Source organism: Neolamprologus multifasciatus, chromosome 11, assembly GCF_963576455.1.
Source record: "Neolamprologus multifasciatus chromosome 11, fNeoMul1.2, whole genome shotgun sequence".
Lineage (NCBI taxonomy): Eukaryota > Metazoa > Chordata > Actinopteri > Cichliformes > Cichlidae > Neolamprologus > Neolamprologus multifasciatus.
In genome coordinates this window covers 26,368,023-26,395,490 of record NC_140449.1, presented here as the reverse complement: position 1 = coordinate 26,395,490, position 27,468 = coordinate 26,368,023, and the positions used below count along the sequence as shown (strand labels likewise).

The 27,468-nt window shown below is 38.0% G+C and overlaps 2 protein-coding genes and 1 long non-coding RNA gene across 3 annotated transcripts in view; 2 read left to right on the top strand and 1 right to left on the bottom strand.

Moving 5' to 3' along the window:
* Nucleotides 1-1,566: 1,566 nt before the first annotated feature.
* On the top strand, nt 1,567-11,312 carry LOC146508643 (uncharacterized). The gene is made up of 7 exons (XM_085176882.1): nt 1,567-2,086; nt 2,900-3,023; nt 4,419-4,594; nt 4,709-4,893; nt 6,387-6,525; nt 7,451-7,581; nt 7,947-11,312. The coding sequence occupies exons 1-7, from the start codon at nt 2,038-2,040 to the stop codon at nt 8,886-8,888; spliced, it is 1,746 nt and encodes a 581-aa protein (XP_085033008.1). The 5' UTR covers nt 1,567-2,037; the 3' UTR covers nt 8,889-11,312.
* The window catches only part of LOC146508641 (uncharacterized), a 54,916-nt gene continuing 35,529 nt past the window's right edge, over nt 8,082-27,468 (bottom strand). Inside the window, exons 3-5 of the long non-coding RNA XR_014876801.1 lie at nt 17,601-17,655; nt 11,683-11,753; nt 8,082-11,172 (exon numbers count right to left, since the gene is read on the bottom strand). This is a non-coding gene — a long non-coding RNA (uncharacterized LOC146508641). The remainder of the gene's footprint in view (nt 11,173-11,682; nt 11,754-17,600; nt 17,656-27,468) is intronic.
* The window catches only part of myom3 (myomesin 3), an 85,165-nt gene continuing 78,478 nt past the window's right edge, over nt 20,782-27,468 (top strand). Inside the window, exons 1-2 of the mRNA XM_085176881.1 lie at nt 20,782-21,822; nt 24,560-24,686. Coding sequence (XP_085033007.1) covers nt 24,580-24,686 — 107 coding nt within the window. The 5' untranslated portion in view covers nt 20,782-21,822; nt 24,560-24,579. The remainder of the gene's footprint in view (nt 21,823-24,559; nt 24,687-27,468) is intronic.

The following is a 27,468-nucleotide window of genomic DNA, read 5'->3' as shown; positions in this document are numbered from 1 at the left end:
CATGCAATATTTTAATGTGATCACTTTGCTTCCCCGTGAGACCTGGAGTGTTTCTGGATTAAAGATTAGCTGTACTTTTAACAACCTTAACAGTAAGTATCCTGTGAGCCGGAAGTGTGTCTGTCAGATAAAAATAATTATGAGTATCTAACATTTATATAAATAAATATGTTTTTGAAGACTTACAAGTCCAAAGTTCACTTAAGCATGACTGCATCAGCACGTAAAACTACATTTCCCTTCAAACAGGGCGTCTGTTTCAACTGTGAGAGCTACTGATGCCTATCACGTTTATCCAATATTGCATAATAACTGCGTTCCTATTATATACAATAGGCACTCCCAGCTTTGGGATGTCTGCCTACGTATTTAAAAAAAGATAATGAATGGGGACAAATATGTCGCATGAACATCACAACAACAACAATGTTAAGAACCTAAGCTGACTTTAAAATCAATAACATAAGCAATTTATATATAAAAAATACACACATCTCATAATTTTCAGTAAGTGCTCTGAGTGTTGCTAAACTCAGGAACCACAAGGTCACTGAGTACCAGGGTAGCCTGATTATGTAAATATTTATATGTTAACTTTGGATTAGTGAATGTGATAAAAAATTATCAAACTTTAACATGTTTAATTTCTTAAGCTGTTCCCCTATAGCTTTTTGGTCCAAAAATTTTAATTGCCTCATTATATATTGTCATAAAGTGCCTAATTGTTTAGTATGCTGCTTGTCGCCAAGAGATTACACATTAATTTAAGTGAGCGAAAAATCAATCATCTACTAGGCCACTGTTTGAAAGCGATAGCTGTGTCAACGAACTTGGGTTGTATTCATTTTTTCACGTGATCAGTCACCCGTTCCATTTTCTTTTCTGTGTTTGAGCCATTGACTTTCGTGCGCAATCATTTCAGATAATCTTATGCAATGTTTCAAATAAAAACAAATGAAAAATAATACCTATAACCAATCTATATAAAGCTAATATCTAATTAAAAAGATTTTTGGATGGATGGATGGATAGGGTATAAGCGTGTATATATGTATGTGATGTATGTCTGTGAGGGCAGACTTCTGTATGGAAGGAGCAGCCAATCACAAGAAAGTTGGTTTAAAGCAAGCAAAGCCTGCCTCAAAGGTAGAGTCCTTAAAATCACATCGAATTAAGTAAGAGGGCCCAATGCCTATAAGTAAAGTTTATATGGAACTGTGAATCATGCAAAGAACAAAAGAAAAATGAGTTTCTACAACCAGCCAAGCCTACTGGCAGATGATCTGTGTGAATGAGCCAGTATCTCGTAACCACTGGGCATTGTTCCTTAATCTTTTCATTGTAAACTCCAAAACAGGTAGAATTCCACAGCACATATCCCACAGCTTTCTGAATCAGATAGTACTACACTTACAGAAACTGTGACATAACTTACACATCTATGTATTTATTGCCTGAACTGTGTGTTATAAGTGTCAACACTGGGCTGTTTCAGCATATATAACAGTGGTCTGTGACCCATATATACGCAAAGTTTTTTTTCTTTCACTTTCTGTTTTTTCCAGTTTCAAATCTCGATCGTTTCCAGTAAACCATGAAAACCTGAAAGACAAGTCCAGAGAGAGAGAGTGACTGACTCAAGGTGAGGAGGGAGGGAAGAAAGAAGGAAGTTGTAATTCTGGAAACAGAAAATGGGCAGGACATATAGTAAGAAGAAAAACAGGAACAAAGTTATGGCAAGTCAAAGTTCAGTACACCTGCACACCTGAGTAAAGCCACTCCTTTCCTAGATCGCATCAGAGATGGTTGAAAAGCAGAGGCAGGGAAATGCTTTGAAACCTTATTCAGCTCCAAGACTTAACAGCGTTTTTCACATTCATTCAGGTTTTATTTGGGAAGATTTCTGACATCAGGTAGCTTTTTTTATGCAGGTGTGTTTGTGTGTGTGTGTTTGTTTCCCCCCTTTTTGTTTGTCCTTTTTTGGTTTTACTTAAAAGAGAGCAGAACTGCCTGGAATTTTTGGAGCCCACATAAGTGATGAAGATGTGGTTCATGAACATTATGATGCTTCTCTTTTTCTGCTTTGGTGAGTACAGCAAGTCAATTTGGATCTTTTTCTCTTATTTACAGGTGTCAACTAGAGGCAGGCTTACACTGAATGGATTATTATTTTCTAACAGCAGAAATAAAAAAGAAACACTTGCAGAATTGCAGAGTTATTCCCTCTTATTTGAAATGAAAGAGTTTCGGTGACCGAGAACTCCTTGGCCATTGAAAATGACCACAAGAAAAAAAAAAGGAGTCTTCAATAGTTGACATTGAACCGCTAATTTAAAAAAAAGCTCATTCTGAATTTACTGTGTCCAAATTTCAAGCTTTCGATAAACTTCATGCACTTTAAAATTGAAATATAATAATACAATCTGCGCTGTTGAAGCACTAAATCTGTGCGTATGGTTTGACTAGCTTGGAAAATATTCAGACTCCAAAATGCAGCTTGTAAAGGATATGGTTTCCCATCCTGAGTCACAGCCTGGGAAATGGCCGAGTTTTATATCCATGTATCAAAGATATGACTGGAAAAAAACAAGATCTTCTTGAGTTTCAGCCACCTGTCGAAACAAAGCCCATCTTAAATGATCTCCCCGCAGTCCCAATCCAGTGTGTGCTCAGTTCAGTTATACTGGGTAACTGCTATCCTCTTTAGTTCAAAATTCAGGCAGCTGTACTAGCTGAGGGCACGAGTGCTTTTAGACTGACTGTATTAAGAAAAAGCAACAGAAATGACTCATTTTGAATTTATTGGTTTTAAAAATACTATCGAAAGAAATCACTTATTCAAACAAAGGATTATTATTTGTAGCAAAAGACTGACAGACTTTTCCCTTCATCTTTACAGAATCCTCAACTGGCAATGTCACAGTGCAATTTAACTCCAGGAATTTCAATAACATACTCCACTGGGATCCTGCAAAGAGTGATTTTCCAGGGCAAAGGTTACTCTATAGTGTCAAGTACAAGAAGTAAGTCCAGGATGATTGATGATTGATGTGACAGCTGTACTTTCCCTGCACTGTTGCTCTGATATAAGGGGCTAATGCAAACACACTTTTTTGCCAAGTGTTGCTGGTGTCTCATTACAAACTGTCGTGGAAAATTTATAATGCAACTTGACAACAAATTAAGAACACAGGGCTGGGCGCCACATGATTTAGGGTTGTATATAGATGTAGTGTTGCAATGGCAGGTATAGCATGCTGAACAAAACCTTGCTTATTTTTACAAATGTCCTCTGCTCACATGACTTGTGTAAAATAATCTTAATGTCTGTTTTATCATTTCTGTATGATTACTAAAGACATTTAAAAAAGACTAAAATTGCCACAGACGCACACTGTTAATGGGCCTTCCATGAACGACCCCACTGCAGTGGAAAAATGCTGTTCTGTTTCTGACCTCACATACAGGCTACTGCAGAGACAAAAACAAATATTCAATTACTCTTTGAGTAAATCCTGATAAAATCTAAGCTGATTTCAGGACTTTTTTTTTTGCCTTTTCTAAAGATTCATACATTTTTGATGACGGTTTTTGGAGATTTGAGATTGGATCTCTTCATACAAAAATATAGAAAATTGCCATTCTTATCCTTCAGGATCTAGAAATCTATTTTGCAAAGAGAAGAGGCCCCTCTGTTGCTTTCCCTCACCACCTCTTTTCCCCCTTTCTCTCCTCCCCAAGTTGTGAGTCACTGTGTTTATAAAAACACAGTGACTCACAACTTGCCTCAAAAATCCCACAGTTAGTCAAGTTTATCATGCTGTTGTGTGGCTTAGAAAACGTCTAAAGAACGTCTAAATATCTCCAAAAAGTAAGGCCTGTTACAAGTGATTAGCAGCCTATGTGTTTGTTTCTATGCTGCTTTTGTCACTAAAGAGAGCTGCAATACTCATATGACGCTTCCAAGCTGATTTTTTTTTTACTCTTTTCAATCAGTCTCTACAAACGGCCTCCACGAAGTGGAAATGTCATCTTGTCCAATTTATCATGATGTAGTTTTTTAGACAAATGTCAAGTGCTCCTCCTATCCAATTGACTTTTCTCCCAGCTACTGTCACTTGGAATTTCTGGAGTGATTTTCAGCTTCATTTTAGCTGCAGAGAAAGACTAGCGTGCCTGCAGGATAATGGTTTCTTATTAACACAAAATGCTCATTTGTCTCTCTCAAATAAAAAAAAATTATGTGTGGTAAAATGATTATGGGGAATTCTGTGAATTCAGTGCAGCCATTTGAGGCGCATAATATTTTCAGTGCTTGAATGCTGGTTTTCACAACTTTTTATAATATACAAGGATTATAATGAATCATTATTACTTTGCTATCAAAATCTGATTATATTGTACTACTCTCTTTACAGTGATGATAGCGATCAGTCATACAAGATAAAAGATGAGTGTCAGAATATCACCGTCCTGTACTGTGACCTGACGGCAGAAACGCCCTTTGTTTATGATGTTTCTTACCACGCTAAGGTGTTGGTTAATGGCAGAGCTCACGGTTCCACTGAGACAAGGTTTAAACCTTCAGAACACAGTAAGAATACCCATACTCAATCATACATTTCCTTGCATCTTATAGTAAGAACTATTATATCGCAATATTCATCCATTCATCTTTTTTTCCCCCATCTTCATCTTTTCTCCATAGCTATTTTGGGTCCACCCATCTTGTCTACATCCACAACAGAGTCGTTTCTGTTTGTTAATGCCACCTTGCCTGTGGGACCAAATGGAGTCTCCATTGCAGACATCATCATTAACGGCAGAAAAGTGCCATTCGAGACTAAATTTATCTATACCTTGAATTTATACTACCCAGATTGGGCTACAGCGGTGAGTGGGAATTTACAATATAAAACATGCTGTGTATATCTATGTATTGTGTAAAATACGGCACAAGTGAAACCAAAATTACAATAAATTTAAAAAATATAGACATTTAATCTACTACTATTTGCTGATGACACCAACTGTATGTATCAGTAAGAACAGTGAACCAGTCTACACACATTAAAAAAAGTCTGGTAATTCTTATTATTTGAGCCCAACCAATATATATTGGCTAATATTAGCCATTCACTGATAGTATTTATAGCATTTATAACACCACCATTATGGATGTTTTTAATAGTATGACCACCAGAGGACACATCTTCAACTTCCTTGTTGGTAACACGTTTTTGGAAAGCTACAAACACAACAACTTACTGATCAGAGGAAAGTTAAGCATAGTGTAAATGAGTGATCAATGACATATTATAATGTTTCACTGCACTGCCATATTTTGCTAAGGACTAATGACTCATAAGTACGCACCAACAAACACTAGCAGACGTTAGGGAGATATATTTATGTTTCATGTGAATGACAGGGTGAAAAAATACAACATGAGTATTGAGCTTAACCACATATCTGTATTTTTATATTCTGTATCCTTTTGTCAAGTGGGCTCTGATTATTGGGGGTGGGGGGGGGGGGGGGGGTGGGTGGGTGTTGTATGTTATTTTACTACTAAAGAGCATAGAGAAATTAATGTTGTTGAGTAGAAACTTCTTTTTAGCTTGAAGTGTACAAATGCATAAAAATAGGGTTGAGTTTTAAGTATTTTCAAACAAGGAGACAATGCAAACACAAAATAGGAAAAATCAGATTAGAGTCCAAAGCAAAGGATCAGGGAAAAAACTAAGAGCTACATTAAAAGGCCATTTTAAAGGGTTGTGAATAAGGAGTGCTGATTCCATTTTCTTCTGTAACTGATTACCTGCAGTGGCAGGAAATGCCATCTTTTTTCCAAATATGGACTGCTAGAAAATGACATAACTGAATTATTCTCTCCTTGCCTAAGTGTTATTTTTCTACTATGGATTAAGACAAAAGGATCGAGACAAATTATGCAGTGCTCTCTTCCGCGTGAATGCCTTTGCTAATGTCAAGACAGTCACGGTTGGGTGATGCCATGACATCCATTATTGTTCCAATATGTTTACATTAAATAAACCTGCTTTCGAATTGTGTTTGACTTTGTGGCTTTGGTTATCTTGCTATGACAACCAATCCACACTGGCTTTGAATAACTGAATTTTAAACTGAACTGAAGCTTGATCTGGATAAAATCTGATCTCTATATTGTAAGTGGGCCCCTGACATGTATTTTAAACTTCGTAACAAGCTGAGAAACATATTCTAAATTTTTTTTTTTTTTTAAATTTACCATTAGTTCATGTTTAGTTCTCCTGTACATTATAACAGAACACAGCAAAATGTGTTTGATTGCTCCAACCTGTGACTACACAACTATCATTAATATGAACGTATTTTTCCTCTAGCACGTTGAGAGCCACACTGGCCAGTTCATCATCGACTTAAAGAAGAAGTCTAAATACTGCGGCACGGTTATCTACAAACCATCTTCTGCCTGGGGTCGCCCGAGCAGTGAGAGTGCCTCCTTCTGTGTAACACTGCCAGGTTAGCACAATAATGGCAACAGCATATAAAAACATCATTTTATTCAAACCAATATGTTGGTTGTTTGTTTGTTGGTATTCAAACTATGATGGGCTGTTTTTGAACAACAAAACTTGATGTCAGTTTTGAATGTTAATACTTGTGTACCTTTTTTAAAACTCCCTGATAATATTTACAAAAATCAGGTTTCACTTGAGAAAATTGTGTGCTGCTTGACAACCCCATAGGAAGCTTTCAAGGGCCCACCTGCTGAAGAAAAAATGCAAAAATTTAGATACTTGAAAATGCTGCTTTTTTTTTTTTTACATTTGACTTTAATCAGACTGCACAAATTTCTTTGAGTGAATGCAGTGTTTGATAATAAATCAAGACAGTTTGTTATAATTCAGCGCTTCTTAAAGCCTTTGCATCTGCACCACACAGATGAGGCACTCACTGACACTGCAATGAAGCAGAAAATGAGGCTACACAATAAACACGCTGTTCCTTCTGTAAATCTGTACTAAAAACGTAATCTTTTTAAATCTCAAAAAAAATCTCCCCTATTATTGTGAACTCGATTAGGCAAGAGATAAGATTACACATTGGACTTGCAAAGATAATGTTCTCACCTGTGCTTGCCAGTGTACATTCCTTAGTGCCATATATGACAGTAAAAGCCACAAGTGCACAGGAGTTTCCACAGGAAATCCATTTCTGTTAGTTACAGTTAGCTATCATTCAAGTACATCTCGAAAATACTTTTACATACCTGAAATTCAGGAATGTGTGTATTCATGTGCTGTGTGACAGGTGTAGTCAGGATACTCCCTGAGAACATTCCTAAGCATGCACGTCACCCTGGGAAGTTTTATAGCTCCCGGCTTTTAAGTGCTCAAGCATTTTCCTGTAACATGTCTATCAAACAACCTTTTCTCTATTTCAGAAAATCCGTGGATGCTTCTGCGATGCCTTCTCTTGATTGCGGCTGGTGTGGTTGCCTTAGTCATAGTATCAGCTGTGTGTACGTGCAAATATGTGAAAGGTGGAAAGTCAACGAGCATGACACAAGCACTGGTAAGGCTATTGTTTCTTTGTGTCCTTCCTTACTGTCACACAAGGAAATGTTGTCTTACTGGAAAATCAATATCAATTGCACATCACTAACTCAACACAGGTTCAGTTTGATAAAGTGTCGCATCAAGTTAAGATACAAACAATGAAACACTGTGGGTGTTGTTTTAGTAAAGTCAAAGGAGCATGTGCAGTGAGTCATGGTGGTTTGGTAACTGGTGTTTTTTGTAGTCTGTGTATGCTCTCTTTGCTTTTTGTATCAATGTGGCATTAACTACAGATTTCTAAACAGCTTGGTAGACCTAAAAATACTTTAATCAATTGTGTGTGTTTGACTGATCCATATCGCTTCATTGTTTTGGAAACAGGAGGCAACCACTTCTGAAACCCCAAAGATACTGCAGGATCCAGATAAAAATCTCGTAATTTCTCAAGTCGAGGTATGCCCTCACATGGATGAAATAGTTTATGCCAAAATCCAGATGAATAAAAATGGGCCTTCAGTTAGGAATGGAGACTATTCCCCCCAGGACATCCCTTTCCCTCCCTGGCAAGACCACACTGGCTCCTCTGTGGACACAAGAACATGCAGAACTCCAAATTCTGAAGACACAAGTGCCCAGTCCTCTGACATCTACAGTTCTGTGGCTGTTCTACCTAAAGAGAATGATGACATTCAGCAGGCTGTCACTGAACGTGAAGTCATACACCACGTGATCGCACGCGATGCAAGACCATTACCTGATGCTGATTCTTGTGACACCAACCCAGATGGGAAGCTGCTGCTGCACACAGTGCGGGATATCAATGGACAACTCATGTTGCCTTTCCTCAATTTTCAGTCACAAAGCAGCAATAGTGATGCAACATGCCTGTCAAACAAAGAGAAAAAACCTCTCCTATCAGACCTCATACCCTCTATGGATCAGTCATCGTTAGCTTCCTTGCTCAGCTTAAATAGCTCAGAGTGGTCCGATTCTGGATGTGATGATAGCTCTTTAATGACACCGACCCACTCATACTGCAACACCCATTTTTCTCCATCTCAACCACTTATTCCAGATTCTGACAAGGAATGTGAGCCTACACTATCGAGTGATGTCTCATTTGAATCAGGATACAAGCAAAACTGGATGCCTGAATTATGTAGCAGATCTATTATAGACAGCTGCAGAAGGACAAACTACATGTGGACCTGCAATGGCTCCAAAATGGAAGACAATGACAATGAGGAAGTTGAAGACCAGGGAGAAGTAGAGAAATCAAGACCAATTTTCCTGGGAAGTTGGACAATAAGAATTCAAGAATAATAGACTTTGATTGACCCCTAACCCCCACCCACCCATCACGATCCTTGAATAACTATAGAGAACATTTCTCTGTTTTTTTGACGGGAGGACTGACAGTGCTTTGGAGGCAGAACTCTAGTAGATGGATGGGTTAGCAACACACAGTGTTGTTCAAGATGAAGAACTGCCTCTGAATTAAGTACATTTCATTCCTATGTGTGGCATATTTTTCTGTTTGTATCGTATATTTTTGTATATTTTTATTTATTATCTGACAATTGCAAAATATTGGGAGAAACTAACTGGGTTTACATTTAAAAGCCTGGGTGCATTTGCTGTTTATAAACTCTGCAAATTCTTCGTTACTGTCACTTTTTAGCCAAAAAACCCACTTAAAAAAAACCAAAAAAACAAACATAATTTGCGTTTTATATGAGGTTAAACAGCCAAAGTTTACCTCCTTCCAAACTGATAACATCTGTTCTGAATATGTCATTGTGTAATGTCTAAAGTGAAGTGAATAGGTGTCAACAAACATCTCATTTCTTAGGGAATTCATAGCATCTCTCACATTTTATGTAATGGGCAACAAAAAAAAAAAGTTGCACACTATTAATAACTCCCAAAACTCTAATGACACATCACAAGCATGCGTGTTTGTGTGTTATCACTTTGACAACATGTTGCAACTTATTACAAACCCTAAATACACAAATCCAGTCTGGTCATTTTTAAATTACAATGTGAGCGATCAGCCTTAAAGATTAGATGGAAAAACAAATGCGATTGCATAGTGGCTGAACACAGCAGCAGACTGAGCCCGACACTTATTGTCACATATTGAGGTGTTTAAAATGGGAGTAAAATGACTGAATGTCTGCAGGGCAACAATATATTCAATTTCTTTTCTCATTAGCATGTTTCAGTGTTAACAGATGTACAATTCATGAAATGGCTACATTTATGTATATAAAAAGAAATGGTTTTTTTCATCGCAATGTTTACGAACTCAATGTTTGCTGTTCTTCCAGCATAAGGAAACAGACGGTATCACATATATTAGAAGGTGGTGTTGGTTTCCACCCACGCCATGTAGATAACACTGAGGCTTTTAATAGCGTCAGTGCAGACTTTTAAATACACCTATAAAGTAATAATGTCAGGTGTGTTGAAACCATGTGATGTGAGTCACATGTGAACTTTGTACAGCACATTTTAGACGTCTGTTTTATAACAGATATTTAACCTGTCTGTGTTCTTTATTTCCACTTTGTAAATTTCCACTTACTGTTTATGTTGGAAGTTCATCTTTGCAAGTTTGAGTAGCATTAAGAGATAAGAGTTTAATAACAACCATTGAGTAACATATTCTACAGTAAGATTTGTGAAAGTGTCATTTTCAGTTTTGAGTTATTACTGGAAATGATTAAAATGTCTATATACTGGAGAACTTCCTTATAACTGTTGCAGTGTGAGTGTAGCAGAGACACAGTACTGTATGCAAGCTTGATTAGGAAAACTCTGAACATATTCTGAATTCCGACTTCTAAGAAATGTTTTGATTAATTGGCATTCACTAACCAAAACTCTGGTTAGACAGTGCTTATTTGAGAAAACCATACCAACGAAATAAATTTGCATCTGTTTTGTAACATACTGAAAGTTCTTGCAACGTGCCGTACACATTGACCTCGTCAGGTAATAAAGAGGTGATGTGGACGGTGCAAAGAATCCAAAGTTCAACTCAACCGCCTGTTGCTAAGTGCATGTTTTCAGTCAACTAATGATGATAAAGTAGCTTTGTTTTTCTACTTCTGCCTGGGTGAACATGCTGTAAAAGTCTCGTGCTTAACCGTTTAAAAAAAACAGCTTCATGTTGAAAATCACAAGTGGCACTGATTTAGCAACAGACTGCACACTTAGAATAGAAATGTCATTAAATGGTTAAATGGTTAGAAGCCACGCTCAGAGGAGGTAGTTTAAATCATAGCCTAAAGAATCTAAGAAAGGCTGACCCAATTGATTGTGATTTGAATTTATATACAAAAAATACACAGCATTATTGGCAACTGTATCTGTAGTCTAAAATGAGAGTTCATTGTTTTGTTTGGGGTTTTTTCTGAGTAGCTAGGAGAGAAAATGATCCTTCCATTCACTGTTCAAACTGAAAAGGGGAAAAGTGTAGCTAACTTCAAGACATGATACAGTATAAGCTTTTGTGCGCATCTCAGATTTAATGCCCATTGTTAGCTTATACAACTGTTACCAGATATGCTAATAAGATATTTTCCAATGAAAGGCTGACCTATAAACAGGAAACAAAGAAAAAAGTAAGTGATATGCCATGCTTCACTCAAAACAAGTCTTAAATATCTAATCAGAATAACAGATTCATTGTAACTACTCTACGCCGCTGTACTATGACTTTTTCCCCTTTTTTTTGGGGGGGGGGGGGGGGGTGCAGTTTAAGTGGACAAAATAAACTCAATAAAATTAATTATATTTTGCAGGTAATGTCAAGATACGATAAATCATTCAATGTAATATACAGGTTTCAAAGCCAAATTAGGAGTGGCAAATCTAATTTCAAAGTTGCATCAGTAACAAAAAAACAATGCCCTCAATATGACAAAAGGAGCAGCTTCATATATCATGGAAACACAATTTGCAGAGTGCACTTTGTAGGACAGTGACAAAATTTTTTACACACACACACACACACACACACACACACACACACACACACACACAGTATGAAAAATAACCACACAATTGAATCAATACATCCTGAGACACGATATCGACACGAACTTACATTATGAACATGTCAAAAGCTTAGATTTATGACCATGCTGCCTGGTAGAAATTACTTGAAATCCAAAGCTCCTGGAAAGAAGTAACACATAAGTAAAGCACGTAGACAGCTACATGGAAACAAAGAAGTGATACTGTCTAATGTGACAGATTGTGCAGCAGATTATTGGTTTTAAAAGTCAAAGACAATGCCAGGTTGTCCAGACAGCTTCCCCATGAGGGCTTATTTGTTTATCTTGTATCTTTTATAAAACTAGTACTGTGTTTTACTGTATTTTTAAAGGAACAATATAACTCCTGCATTAGTGAATGATGGTGATAGCTAAGGTTAAATTTTGCTTCGCTGTTCTGTGCAAACAAGTAGACACAAAGTATTTTGTGCAATTGAGTTCACAGCCCTTGGGTGTTCTGCAACTCTCTTCATCCAAATACAAGCGTCTGAATGAACATGGGGCTCCTGCTCTCCCCTTTACATATAAATGAATGGGTTCATCAGTTCTTGAAGAGAGAATAGGTCTGATACATAAAGGGAAAAGTGGATATTGTTTAACATTAGTGGAGTGCTGGAGCTGAAAAAGCAATTCAATTTTATTCAGTTTTATTTATATAGCACCAATCACAATAATAGTCCCTCAAATTGATTTATATTGTAAGATAAAGACACTACAATAATACAAAGAAAACCCCAACAATCAGATGTCCCTCTATGTGCAAGCACTTCGTGACAGTGTAGTGTTTTAACAGGAAGAAAACTCCAGCAGAAACAGCATCAAGCAGGGGCGGCTATCTGCCATGATTGGTTGGTGTTTAGGGAAGAGAGACAGGACAAAAACATGCTGTGGAAGAGAAACAGAGTTTAATAACTACTAATGATTAAATGCAGTGTGGTGTATAAACACAAAGAGTTAAAAGAGGTAGCGACGCAGAAATGCTGAATGCATCATAGCAGCCCCCTTAGTCTTGACCCAGGCAAAACTAAGGGAGAGTTTAGGCTCACTTTATCAAGCTTACTATAAGATTTATCAAAAATGTAAGGTATAGCCTAATCTTAAAAGTAAAGAGAGTGTCTTTCTCCTGAAGCTAAATTGGAAGCTGGTTCCTCAGAAGAGAGGTCTGAAAGCTGAACGCTCTACCCCCCTCTACTATTAATTGTCCTAGGAATCACAAGCAAGCCAGCAGTCTGAGAGCAAAGTGCTCTACTGGGGTGATATGGTACCACGAGGTCTTTAAAATTAGATGGGTGATTAGATTTCAAAGCCTAGTATGTGAGGGAAAGGATTTTTAATTTGATTCTGAATTTAACAGAGACCCAAGCAAGAGAAGCTTAAGGGAAGCATCCATAATTAACCTTAATGTGTAAGGAATTCTCCCCATTTACATGAACAAACTGTAATCTACTAGATAGATATTATTCAAATCTGCAGAGGAGTAAATATCACTACTATAATACTATAAATATTGTACAACTATGCTTTCAAGAACTTTTGAAATTAGCTAAGAATTAGCTAAGAAATCTAGGTTAAGCAATGCCTTGTTAAGTAATGATTTCATTACCACAACCTTAAGACTTATGGCGTTTAGAGATAGATTGATGATATTCAAGATCAAAGTGTAAATTAATGGTAGGGCTATGCTGCGCAGTCTTGTCAGAATAGAATCTAGCTGCTGAAAATAATTACTAAAGTTAACTCAGAAAGATCAATCGGAGAGCCTTAATAAATATCTGTAGCATTCAAAGTTGCTGTACATAATGATCCATCTGTAAGATCATTATGAATATTTTTTTTCTGTTCTGGATTAATTTTTATTTGGAAAAGAGATTCATGAAGTCATTACTAGTTCTTTTTAAAGGGATGCTTGGGTCAACAGAGTTTTGACTCTTTGTCAGCCTTGCTGACTGGCTACAGCGCTAAAAACCTGAGGTTGTTCCAATTTCCTTCCAAACACTAATGAACAGTAAGTCCTAGCTTTACATAGGGCTTTATATAGGCCAACACATTCTTTTTCCAGGCTAAACAAAGATCTTTTACATTAGGATGCTATTTCCTCTCCAGACTAAAGGTTCTCTGCTTTAAGGGTCTTCTGATTTAAGGCTTTCTTTTTCAGAGAAACCACAGTATCCAGAGTTGTATGAAGTGACGATTTAACACTGTTAACAAGATAATTGACCTCTGTGCGAGTAGAGTTTAGGTAGCTGCTCTGCATTCTACTGGCACACAGCATTGAAGATAAAAGTGAAGGAATTACATACATTAGTTACAGCACTTTCAGTAAGACGTCTACTGCAATGAGATTTATTCCCCACTGCTGTGTTATTAAGAAATGATCAGAAAAAGGAGGGTTTTCAGGTAATACTGCTAAATGTTCAGTTTCAGAAAAAATCTAGGGCTTATTTAAAGTGGTGGGTGGGCTCATTTACATTTTGAGAGAAGCCAACTGAGTCTAATAATAGATTAAATGCAGTGTTGAGGCTGTTGTTTTCAGCATTTACATGCATCTTAAAATCACGTACTATGAGTATGTTATCTGAACTGAGCACTAAATTAGATCAAAAGTCAGAGAATTTAGACTCTAAGTAAGGTTCAGGTTTACAAATTTACATAATTTCCTTAGGGATGTTGTTACATAGGGAACAAATCATTAAAAACATTTGCAGTTTTCCAGTTAGGGCGTATAAAGGTGAGCAAGGCTTGCAAATATTTCAAAACTCTATCTGGTTCTTCGGTTGATTAATAAGTGGAGTAACAGATTGCTCCAACAAAATTTTTTAAAAAAAAGGAAAGAAAGAAAGAAACTAAAGTAGACCGACAACAATGAAATGTATGTGAAAGGATCTTGTGTGTAAGAGTAAGTGGGTAGTCGAGAGACAAAGAAACTGGGTAACACCCAGAAAAGAAAAAGGAAGGAAAGTAGGACAACAACCTACATGAGAACAAACCATGGTGTGGAGAAGTGAGGAAGTGAGGAAAGCAAACAAGAGGATTTTAAACTGTAGCCGCGGTGTTTCCAAAAGTCTTTGAGAAATTAGGGTTTTTCTATCTGTTGTGTTTAGAAAGTCATGTCATAGAGCATATTGTCAAGCTTTCAAGCTCGTGCCCCGCATCTCCCCATCTGGCTCCTCTTTGGACAGATGTACAAAAGAAACTAGGAGCAGTAACAAGCAGTAGTTTGTCTGTCAGAAAGCAGTCTTTCTCCACTTTCAAGCCTTGACAAGATTGAATAGGAGATCTCAGGACAAACCCTCGAGTCTTACAGCTATAAAAGAACCTACAATGGGGAATAGCAGTTTGGATGAACCCAATGCTTCTGCACCCACTGAGTGTCAGACAGTGTTGAGGGAGTGTGCCTCCCCTGGATCAATGAATATACTGACAGACTGAGTACCTGGGCCACTTACAACACACAGGCAACCATGTTAGACAGTTGCATAAATAACTGCCCATTTCAATTATTGCCAGAAAACTCAAAGGCTGATTGTATTTACAGAAACAAACACCTCGATTACAATTCTTTTCTTTTCTTATTGTTTTTCATATAAATTACAATATTATTAAAAATTCTAACAAATGCCAGTGCTCCCCCTCAGCCTCCTAATAAAAGCACCTACTGTATGGTATATATTTGAAAATCCTAGGGATTTTCTGAAACGTTGACCTCTGACCTTGATGTCCAGGTTACTGGGATTGCAACTTGACTGAGATTTGTAGTAAATGCACCTATAGCATGAATTTGAAAGTCCTACTTCCCCTCGTTCTTGAGCTATCATGTTCATAACATTTCAAAAAAAACTTGACCTCAAGGTCACTGGGATTCAAACTCACCCAAAATCTTTAGTAGTTTCATCTATGGTATTTGTTTCAAAATCCTGTGTTGTCTCTTAGTTACTGCATTCACAAACTTGGTATTCATGCTGCCCCACCCGCCTTCACAGTGACGAGAATGCCCCATCAAGCCTTTACAGCTTAGCGTTAAATTTTTTTTTAAAAAAATGCTGAAACTCAATTTATGACCTTAAACTTCCTTGTTAAAGTATTTAATAGAGATCTCAATATTTAATAGCTCCTGTGATATTTTGTTTGCAAAGCAGTCTTTATAAGTGTTATTTTGGGTCATGTTCAGCTAATTTATCTTTTGTATAACCAAGCAATGCAAAATTCTAGTTTGGAGAGATACAACAAAAAGAGGAAAAACTTATTTGAAGAAAAGATATTTGAAGATGCTCAGAGAACATAACAGCTATAGGTTTGGGGGTCTCGTCATAAAACTATCAACAACATCCCTCCAATCTCAGATGCAGGCATCTGTTTTCTAATTATGTCTTTTCTGATAAGGTGCAGAGAGTTAACTGGGTCTATTGAAATGCATCCATGCCTCATAGCTAAAAACCCTGCACTCTGATCTTCAAGGTCCTTCATTAAAGGTTCTCATTATCCTCGTGAGATAATAGAGAGAGAAAGTAAACTTTCAGCTAATAAAAGACTGCAAAATAGTTTGTCTTTTTACACAAGAGAGTGTGTATGACTTGCCAGTTACTTACAGATATAAGACGTAAAGCAATGTGTGTTAATAGTATGAAAATGAATGAGGGGAAACAAGATGTTTAACAAAGATAATGCTATAAATAGCTTGATATTCTTGGGGATTGGGGATGCAGCCTTCCTAAAGTATGGCCCCAAACTCTGAAACAAGAAACTTTTAATCTGGCATTTAAACAGTCCATACAATTAATAACAACAGCTATAGCAACTGGGTTCAGCCACATTTAAAAATCTGGTAGATGCAGGGCTTATCAATATATTTTTCATCAATATATTGACCTTCTGCTTTTGTTTCTTCCAAGATTGTTTTCATATTTTTCTGTGCTTGACATGATTTTATGTTTGACTATGTATTATTTACATGTCTATGTGTGCGCTTCTATAGGTATGTATTTCTGATGGTTTTTATGTTTGTATAAATTTCTGCTTTAATAAGTGATTTTTTTATGCCTGTGAAGCTCTTTGAACCCAAATAAAAGTCCATTTAGCTGAATTAAACTGATCTTTGCCATTTTGCATTGGGCCTAAGTGACACAGGCCTAGAGACCAGTAAGCATACCAGCGAGTGGTTGTCAGACGTACCAAGCAACCACAGATTGTTAGGGGAAAATGAGTATGAGTTGTGGCAGTTATTAGGTGAAATTGGTGGCGAAGTTGAGAGATGTATACTGTGCTGCACCAAAAAACTTTGCATGCAAGTAGATTGCTGCAGTCGCCAATAGTTAGCATGGAAGAAGCCAACTTAAACCATAAATGGAAAAGTTTTGCCCTCAAACTAAAAGATGTACTTTTTTTTTGGTAACATTTCCCGGTTGCAGCAGTAAGGCTAAAAAATTCACTCTGAAGGCAAACATTCCCCGTTTACCTTTTTGCACTGCACTTTTTCAAGTTTCGCCACAGCTTGCCAACCATTGGGCAACTGTTTACAGACAGTATGGTATCTTAAAGGCACATTATGAACAACCACATCAGTTTGCTAGTGACCAAAGTAATCACAAGGTGGTTTCTGGTGTGGAACCATCTAAGGAAAGCCATCGAACTCCAGCAGGCACTTACCAACTGGTGAGGGAATGGTGATAGAAACGTTGAAATTGAAATTATCTGCTACTTAAAATTGTTACTACCTTCATGCTCACGCCTCTTCTGTAGAGCTAGCTAGATGCTAAAGTACTTCAAGCACGTCCTACAGTCACCAGGAGCTTCCTGCCCACTTTAACTCCTGAACATAAACACTATAGACGAACCTAAAGTATAAAAATGTAAGGAGTAAAAAGTACTGTTTTTTATGTAGGGAGTAAAAGTAAAAAGTTGAAAAGAAAAAAAAGAAAAAGAAATACTCGAGCAAAGTACAGATACCTGAAAATTTCAAAAGTTCACTTACCATTAACACCAACTTGAAAGCACCGATCATCAGTCAGCTCTTGTAAGTTGTCAATCTGTTGAGAGGCAGTAAAGGAAGGTGATACCCCATCATTAATCTCTCTCTCAGCTTTTCATACACTAAATTGCTTCACCAATCAGCTAAAGCAAGACCTGCAGACCTCTTTATTAGATCTGGGTGGCAATTCAGAAGAGCTAAAAGCTAAACAAGCTTTATTTAGCGTTAATAAACCTTTAATGTCATGACACCAAAACCTACAACAACTACCTACTTAATGCCAACTAGTAAATATAAAGGAGAGACCGTCATCTTTTGGCTTCTCTGTGGTGACGAGCCTTTTTAAAAGTACATCCAACAACAACATGACTGACAACAACTGGCGTCCTTTTTCCTGCCATCCCCTTGTAGAGGGCACCTACGTCTCGTCAAGACCATGTCATTTAATAAATAGAAGTCTGCATGTAATTGGAACCAATCACTTCGCCCCCTTCCTTTCCTCTCTTGCATTCTAATGATCTCTTAATGGGCCCTTGATTAGAAAAAGGCATGGAAACAGCTGTCAAGGCAGGCCAGGAAATGATGGATCATCCTGCAGACTTTGGTGTCCATTAAGTTCTATTCTGGGCCCGATCACCACTGGGGGAGAAGATAGCAAAGAAAGTTTAGTAATATTTAGTTTCCCAGTGGAACAACACTCACTAAAGTCTTGAAACTGATATCAAATTAATTTTGAGCACTGGGAAGAACATTCAGTCTGAACCTAACAGTGTTGTGCATTTTTGCACATTGCCTCTTGTCAGCATGGCGTGTAATGTGTCTAAACTTCTCATTACTAAGCCCGGCATACTGTGCTATTTGCTCAAGGGCGCAAAAGGTAAATATGATGACACACAAAGTGATGGTATCACATGACGATGAGAGATATTCAGTTAAATGAGATTAAATGCATTAAAAACAGAGTAATTCATCATACGTTATCAGGAAATAATAATATGACATTGTTGCTTATCAAAACATGAACAACCCCGCATGAAAAAATGTAATGCCATGCAGGAACTGTCTCGTATCCTTTCATATTCTCGCCTCTGGCTCAGGTCACGCCAGATTTACTGTAAGCATGAACTGCAAAATAAGGAAAGAAATACCTGGCCTCCAGGATTGGGGTATGCTAGAACTTTCTCTGATATGAGGTTTTAGAGTCTTACTCAAAAAAGTTCCCAAGTCCAAATGAAAACACTGCCTAATAATAACTAGAGACAACATTGTGGTTCAGTCAACTTCACACCTGTAAAGTGTCTGCTTGTGATGAGGTACCTGTTGACAAAGGCCGATGACTCACCACCAAGCCGAGTATCACATCCCTCTTAGAGGACTCAAGATGGATCATGTATCTGTGACAAGAAGCTGATCTTAGTTGTATTCTCTGTTAGTTGGTGCTTGCAGTAACTTTTTTAGCAGCAGCAGAGAGCAAGGAGTCTGCAGTTTCAAGGCATTTCACAAGTGTCGTGCCTAGTATCTTATTCTCTCCAAGTCTTCTACTGTGATCAGATAAGTCAAGAAATTTGGGTTATTTTAATCTATTGTTGTGTTCAGGTTGTCAGTTGTTGGGAAGTTTGAGTTTCCGCTCTTATTGTAGGTTCTGATCAATTATTGTCTTTAAATCAGTTAATACAGCTTCTCCTAATTTTCCTTTTGCCACCACTGATCCATATAAAATATTCTGGACCAGTCAGAAGAAACAGCTTGGATATACCAGCTCTCGTCAATGCAACGTCTCGCTTTGTGAGCTTCAGATGAAATGATATGATTTCCATGAGCCCCCCTCCCCCCCCAAAAATTGGGGCTTTTATTCGTACTTCAAAGAAATAAAGTATAGTCCAAGCATGAATTGTGAATAAGCATTAATGATTAATAACACATAAGTCATTCTGAAAGTGCTGCAAATATTTATTTCCTCTTGGCTTCCCGTACATGTTTAACCTGGCACGTGTAGTAATTGAATGTAATTGACTGTACTGTATGTTCCCAGAGCTATTACTCTGGGAACATGCAAACAAACTGATCTGCATAAGTGGCCTAAATAAATTAGGCACTAAACAGACAGAAGCTGCTCCCATCGAGCTTTTGAGCATGACAGCACTTCAGCAATTTTGTAACAAACGTGCTAAATCATTCATGTCTCTCTGAGGATCCAAGAAAACACGTTAAAGGCCTCTTCTTTGTTCTGCAGTTATGGTAAAAATATAAGACAGCACTGACATTAGATGGTCCTGGTGAACCTTAAAGCTGAGGACTCTTTCAGAGAAAGAGGAACCAATAAAGATGGCCCTCAGCTGCTTTGTCTCAGCAGTTATTCTTAGTCAGACGGTCACTGCTCGTGTATGTATGAGAAAAGAAAGCCTGGCAACCTGAGCTTGTATTGTGCACTGATATTCCAGAGGCAGGTGTGGCAACTAAAAGCTTATAAATAACTCCTCAACCTTTTATATGCTGCTATGGCCTTAAACAATGAATGCTTTGAGTCTCTGTGAGTCAAATGACCACTAGACACAAGAAAATCTTGTACCACTTATAGTAAAATGTCAATTTCCTTTAAATTGTTTGCAGATTTAATGCCCTAAAAGTGGATTTCAGTCAAGTTTATGTTTCCAGAGATAAAAGGTTTTGAGAGCAACATGAATAGACACAGTTCCAATACACTCTTGGGAATACAGTGTCATATTTAATTAGACGAAACAATGGCCAAGACAACAAACGAAAGACAGGAAACAATGTGAAAAAAGTCGTGCTGCAGAGGATCAACTCGAAGTCAAATCATGAAAGGAAACTTCTGGAAAGTTTGAAACTGATATCCAGTGTTTACTGAACTAATTACTAAAGCCAGCCACAAAAACACAATCCTGTGTAACAGGTTTCAAATTAGTTTCGTCCTTGAACGTGTTATCATTTTCCAAGTAGCAAAACAAAAGACTAAAATAAGATTAAAAGCACACATACACCCACAGATAAGGTGACTATATGTACAAGTATTCCTGTGAGCCAAAAGTTCAGGATTTGGACTGCTTTGGTTAAGTTTCAAACTTTTTTTTTTCAACTCTTGGCCCTGTCTGATGTCATTGCAAGCAGATACCAATGACATCAGACAGGGCCAAGAGTTGAAGCAGATAATATGGTCATCTCTGTGAACACTGACTGGGTAGCCAATCAGAGGAAAGCTGATTTAAAACATTTTACTTTAAACAGATTACAAACTGAGGGGCTAGAAAGTATAAGTGAAGCTACTCTAGTACATTAATCATCAGAGGGCCATAAATGTTACTGCCGTTTATGCTAAGCTATTGAGGATGTGTGTAAATTATGAAATGCTGGTGACAATCATTAGGGTTCATCCTGTGGGCATCATCATCATTTTCTGAACCAAAAGTCATTGCAATCCTTTTAACAGTAGAAAGATTTTGCTCTGTATTCACGAGCAATCACACAGGAAGCCTGCATTATACCAACTGGTTTCTTTTAAAAACAGACTAACTGGTCATACTGTTTATGTGACAGTGACAGTTTCCTTTTCAAATACTACTTATTGTTTTTTGCTTTTGTTTTCAACTATCATTTCTTTCTTCCTCGCTTTCTCCCGTTCTCTTTGGATCTTCCTTCTCTCACCACGGGCATCTACCTCCCCAGTGTTTTAGCCTTTAATTTTCTACCATTTGTACCCAGGTGGAACAGTGCTGAGAGGGCTGAAATAAATATATATTTCTTTTAGTGGCAGTTTGTAGTTCTACCACAGCCAGTTGTTCTCCTGAGGCCGTTCCAGCTGTTACTTTCAGCTGTTGGGGTTTCATTGTACAGGGAGCTATTGTCTCATCTTTTAGCTGCTTGTACACAAAGATCTTTCTAAATCGATCTGGCAGTGTGTGTGTGTGTGTGTACACACGTTTCTGTATACACAGGGGTGTCATTGGTCTATATTTACCAACTTAAGAATGAGACAGCATTGTGTTGTCGACATACTTGGCAGTGAAGGACACCGAGTTCAGGGTCACCCTGATTGCTCAAGAGACATAGAGAGAGTGAGGTACAGTAGATGAAGACAGACAGACAGTCAAAGGCAATAAAGAGAGGTGAGACACTAAGACTGAAAAGCATCTTCAAGGAGTGAGACAGGGAGACAAAAGGAAGTGGAATATATTCGTCCTACAGATCTTTGGCAACAAGAGAAACTGTGAGTGGGATTTCCATTTCCTCAGCCATTAGCTAGATCTACCACAAATAGCAAGCAAGGGGTTTTTTTTGCTGTTCATCAGTTTCTGAGGAATTAGAGTACCTAATAACACTAAGCCTGGGTAAAATGCATGCACTGTACCTCTACAGTACATTTGCATAATGCAGCTAATTGCTAGTGTTTTTGCTTTGTCAAAAAGGTTTCCCTTCTCTTCTTGTTTCTCTTGAAAATGTTTGCTCGCTTCTTCTGCTAGCTGAACTTCTTAATTGTCTTGTCTTTTAATGGCCTTAGTGGATGCAGCTTTTTAATTACTCTCCTGGGAGACCACAAGTCAAGCTCCTGATGTATTTGTATAATTTCTTTCCCTTCAATGTTTAAAACAGTGAATCATTTACCTTGTTTTGTCTCAGGTTGATAGATTTTTATTATTATTATTATTAACATCAGACCTAGAAAATGAGCTCTCACATTACTCCAGAGACTTTTTAAAAAAAAATTGCACGGTGCATAAGAAATAGAACCACTTTGCTTTATCTGCTTTCCCTCCAGGGGCCTGGGGATCCAGGCTTCCCCATGGAGATTGATCAATTCCAATGTGCCAGAGGTTGACCTACTATCCTCTGTGCTCAAACAAACCTCTCCCCTTGGGCAGCAGTGAGACGCATAAAAACTAAAATAAAATAAAATAAAGTAAAGCAGCAAGGGAATCAGCTGACCTGCAAGCGTATTAGCCTGTTCCCCAAACCTCTTCCACAATGCAATTGAAGGAGATGAGAAGAGATAACACATTGCACTTGTTTATATTGCTAACACAGGTGGCTGCCATTGGGAATGGGTGAATGAAGCTATCATTCAGGCACGACCTGATTCTGTTTGTTGGGTGTGTTCTGCACTCACCTCCCCAGAGCAAACACATGATTAATGATGGACAGGGTGTGTGCAACACCATGGCCAAGCTCAACTGATAAAATGTAAGAGGCTCAGTTGCTGAAAAAAAAGGGGGTGATTCACACCATTTCAACATGTCACAACACAGTAGGCTGGACAGTGAACAACACACAAAAAAATTGTAGGTTTTCACTTTTCTTTAGCTTTCTTTTCTATTTTACCAATTTATAGGTTAACCCAATAACTAAAGCTCCAATTTCCAGTTAGAGGCCCAGTAGAAACCCCAGTCGCTGGGGGAAAATGATTATTCCCTGGCCGGTTTGCAAGTGATTTTGGACGTTGCCAAATTGGGTGGAGCACCAAGAAAACCTCTTGCGGTTGATTTAGTTGCTAGCAGATCTCCATGGTCAACTGCAGTTTGCATAAAAGGTACTAACTTGTCTGCAAGATGTCAGGGCTTTGCAGTGTGGAGAGAAGGAAGAGAGGACCCAAACGTAGGATTTATGAAGGATAAGGACAGTGTTTATTACAAAGGCAGGATGAACGGAATATAACAGACTGAAACTGACTGATTGACTGAATGGCTGGCTGGCTGGTTGGCTGGCTAACTGAACTGGAAAAACACACATGCAGAATTGTCGGCAGCAATGACAAGACAATGAACTGGAGGAAAGTAAGGACTTAAATGCACAGCAGTGATAATGATGAGAGACAGGTGAGAACACAGCTGAACTGAATCTGACTAATCACACACAGGAAGTGGAACAGAACATAATGGACACAGACCGGGGCAAACAGAAAACAGAAAATGTGAAAACTAAACATTGACAAAATTCAAAACTGAAAACGCTGGGTCATCGACCCAGAAACCCTGACGCAAGAACTTGCAAACTAACCTCAGAGCTGTAGTGAAATTACAAAAAAGTGTGACAAAAAAAACAAGAAAATAGAGAACGTTCACCTTCAAAGTAAAAGTTGTGTCACAAAACATTTCAAAAGGCGAACAGTCTTCGTTTCCAGTTCGCATTACAATCTTAAAAGGGTAACAACCACTTAGTGAGTAGCTGGTGAATGTCTGCAGACAAGTCAGCGACTTCTCCAGCACAGTTTATCTCTTTGAAAGGAATGTCGCCTAGACAACAGTAAAAAACCTCCAGCAACCACTTGCCAGCTGGTTGGGGAATAATGTTTCTCCGTAGCAACCACAGGTTGCTAGACAGTCGCCATTCAGTCTTTAGACCTGTACGACAAGAGCCTATGATAATCAGCAGCTTAATGGAAAAAAGTAGTTTCAGCAGTATTTCAAAAGTATTTCAGTATTTCATATTAAAATGCTTAATCAGTTTTAATGTATTAAATGGATTCTGAACAGTTTCTTTTCCTCTCTGAGGTGTAACTTTGACATATTGGATTGAAACCCGATTATCGAAGTAGTATTGGGTGTTTGATAACCTCTTTTGATTGCTGTAGATTTAGAAATATAATTATTATTATTATCACCTTGTTCGTTGTTTGTAGTCACTTCAATATAATATCATAAGAGATTTAAGCACTACGACAAATATTCTATATACAATTAAAACTTAGGGCTGATTATTCCCATTATAAATCTATTGCTTTTGAAAAGCTTAAAGCACACGGGTAAAGGGTGTTCACTGTAAACATATGCATAATTGTGCAACTAATCTGAACTCAATTTCAAACCCAGCTTCAGGTTGCTGATTACTAATACAGATACCCTCATGGCTAAGGCTACAGTGCCTTTAGTGCTCGACTGACTCCTATTGACAATCACATTGCCTCCTACACACCTCTGCATGCTCACTCGTAGCTTCCCCTCCCCTCCCAGGTGCCGGTTGGGGGGTTACCATGGAAACCAGGATGGTGATGCATCGAGAGCAGGAGGAGCAGTCGTCCCAGATGTCTCACAGCATGCAGCTGTCCTCCCAGATCAAGAAGAGGACCTTCACGTCAAGGTGCAAACAGACACACAGTGATAGCAACATCACTGCATGCCATTTATAATGAATTAATTTGATAATATTTATCTTCATTTTAACAAAATTCGGGAAATGCCACAACCAAAGAGGAACTAATCCTAAAGGTATTATCTTTGACATCAGATCCAATTTATTCTTTTCTGCCAAAGGCTTTCTTTGTTGCCCAAAACCTAGAAAAATCTCAACAAGCTACACTAAGTGGCATGTTCCTTCATCTCGCTAATAAACACAGGAACCTCTTTATATCGTGTTATGTGTGGTATGTGTTCTCCGCTTTTCTCTGCAACTATTCTTTCGATTTACTTCAAACTTGGCAGGTGTATTGCTGGGGGCTCACAAAAATGCAGTGTTAAGCTTGAAGTCTGTCAGATCAGAACTTCTGATAATTTTGCTAGAAATCGCTTTCTGTTACACTTCTAAAACAACTAGTTGCCTAAGGTGTTTAGGGAACATCGACACACCGTCCCCCAAGGGAAAAAAAAAATCAAAAACAACTGCTCTCACCAAAACAGGTCTGTTTCTGGTGATTATTTGACTATTCAGTAACTGTTTCTTTTAGCATTGCTCTGTGCATAATTTCATGTGATTTATTTTCCATTTTTATTACTTAAATAGAAAATACAGGCTTAGTGAAGTCAAAACATTATAATCAAGAGTTGGTTTTGGTCTTTTCATGGGGTTTGCTAACAGCACAGAGGAGGAATAATCCTTTACCCTTTCATTTAAAAACCACTACTTATCAATATAATGAACTAAACGCACTTAAACATGTGGCCTTTACATGGATTTACTGTCATCAGTGATCAATAAGTACTGCATACACATGAAATTCACTTCATTAGATGCATCTGTTCAACTGATCATTATTGCAAATATCATATGGAAGCAACTTGCTGCATTTAGGCCTGCAAACATGGTCAAGACCTGGTAAAAGTCAAACAAAAGATTATAATGTGGAAGAAAGATGATGTAAGTAACTCTGAATGTGGCGTGGTTGTTGGTGCCAGAAAGGCTGATCTGAGTATTGCATAGCGCTTTACTTAGTCCCTAAGGACCCCAAAGCGCTTTACACTACATTCAGTCATTCACCCATTCACACATCACACTGGTGATTTCAAGCTACATTGTAGCCACAGCTGCCCTGGGGCACACTGACAGAGGCGAGGCTGCCAGACACTGGCGCCACTGGGCCCTCTGACCACCACCAGTAGGCAACGAGTGAAGTGTCTTGGACATAATGACCGGGACTGTCCGAGCCGGGGCTCGAACCGGCAGCCTTCCGATTACAAGACGAACTGCCAACTCTTGAGCCACTGCATAATTGTTTATTGCACGTTTATTTTTAGATTTGAGAAACTGCTGATCTACTTGGGATGTTCCCACACAACCATCTCTACAGTTTGCAGAGAACGATTTAAAAAAGAGGAAATATTCAGGGTGGGGTGGGTTTCTGGGTGAAAATACCTTGCAGAGGTGTTTTAGTACACATTGTTTAAATACTAAACAATGTGTTAGTGTTTACCACAGTCATCTCTTTATAACCACAGTGTACATTTTTGGATGGCTGCTTAGAGCAGGATAAGATGCCACGTCACAAAGCCCAGACCATCTCAAACCGGTTTCTTGATCATGACAATGAGCTCACTGTGCTCAAATGGCCTCCGCAGTCACCAGATCTCAATCCAGTAGAGCAGCTTTGGTGTGACGCTATCATGTCAAGCCAAATCTCAGAGGAATGTTTCCAGTACCTTGTTCACTCTATGACACAAAGACCGAAAGCAGTTATGAAGGCCAGCACTAGCTACTTTACAGTACTTTTGTTTACTATACAGGATCTAAGTTAAACTCCTCTTAACTCTGGGACACCTCAGAGTCTAAAAAGTGGCTTAAAAGAAGCTCCGTAATCACTCTAACAGTAACAGCTCAAGGGAATACAAAAACAGAAAACTGACAAGCATAATGTTTGTGTTGTCATATCATGAAGACTTCTGTTCAAACTCAAATTTCATAAGCAAAACTCCAGAAATAACTAGTTCTGTTTTACTTTTTGTGTAGTATTGTTTATTGCACGTTTATTTTTTAAATGAAAGAGACAATTTAGACAAAAATTACAATAGAAAATCCACTGCACTGTAATAGGAAAGTGCAGCTTGAGGCTTTAGAATTGATGAAGCAAACTGATTAATATTTGAAAAAGGTGGAACTGTCTCGCACCATAACCAGCTTTCTGTATAGTATTAAAAAGAAATAAGCAGGATATAGGATTAACAGATTGAGCGACTTGTTAAGATGAGGACTCCTTGCAGCTTTACTAATAGCAGAGGACATCCGTATGTATCTTTGTTATAAAACAAATGTATCCTTTATGTAAATTTCCTTTTTAGTACTGATTCACTACATGGTTCAATGACACATTCAATCAAAAACTACATCAACACATGCACACAAGGAAACAGTTTTATTTGCTTTCTTTTCCACCAGAAGTCCCTTTGACATTGTACTACAGCCGGTTTTAAAGGCTAAAGTTAAACATAAACTCTTGATCATAAGATAAGCAGACAACAGCGGGGTGAGCTAACGGATAAATTAAGACACCTGTGTGTACAGATGCATCGGTTCAGCTACTTTGTGGTTAGCATGAAAATTACCTGAAGCAGGAAATGAATAGCATTCAGTTAACGTCCTACACAAACATCCAAAAACAATCTCAAGGTCAAAGGCTGACTTTCAGTTTAACCCATGAACACCTAGTCCATCA

Bases quoted from the DNA above. Each gene is read 5' to 3' on its own strand.
- LOC146508643 (XM_085176882.1), top strand. From the start codon at position 2,038: ATGAAGATGTGGTTCATGAACATTATGATGCTTCTCTTTTTCTGCTTT. The intron at 2,087-2,899 runs GTGAGTACAGCA...TCATCTTTACAG, and splicing joins GCTTCTCTTTTTCTGCTTTG to AATCCTCAACTGGCAATGTC. The intron at 7,582-7,946 runs GTAAGGCTATTG...TTTTGGAAACAG, and splicing joins CGAGCATGACACAAGCACTG to GAGGCAACCACTTCTGAAAC.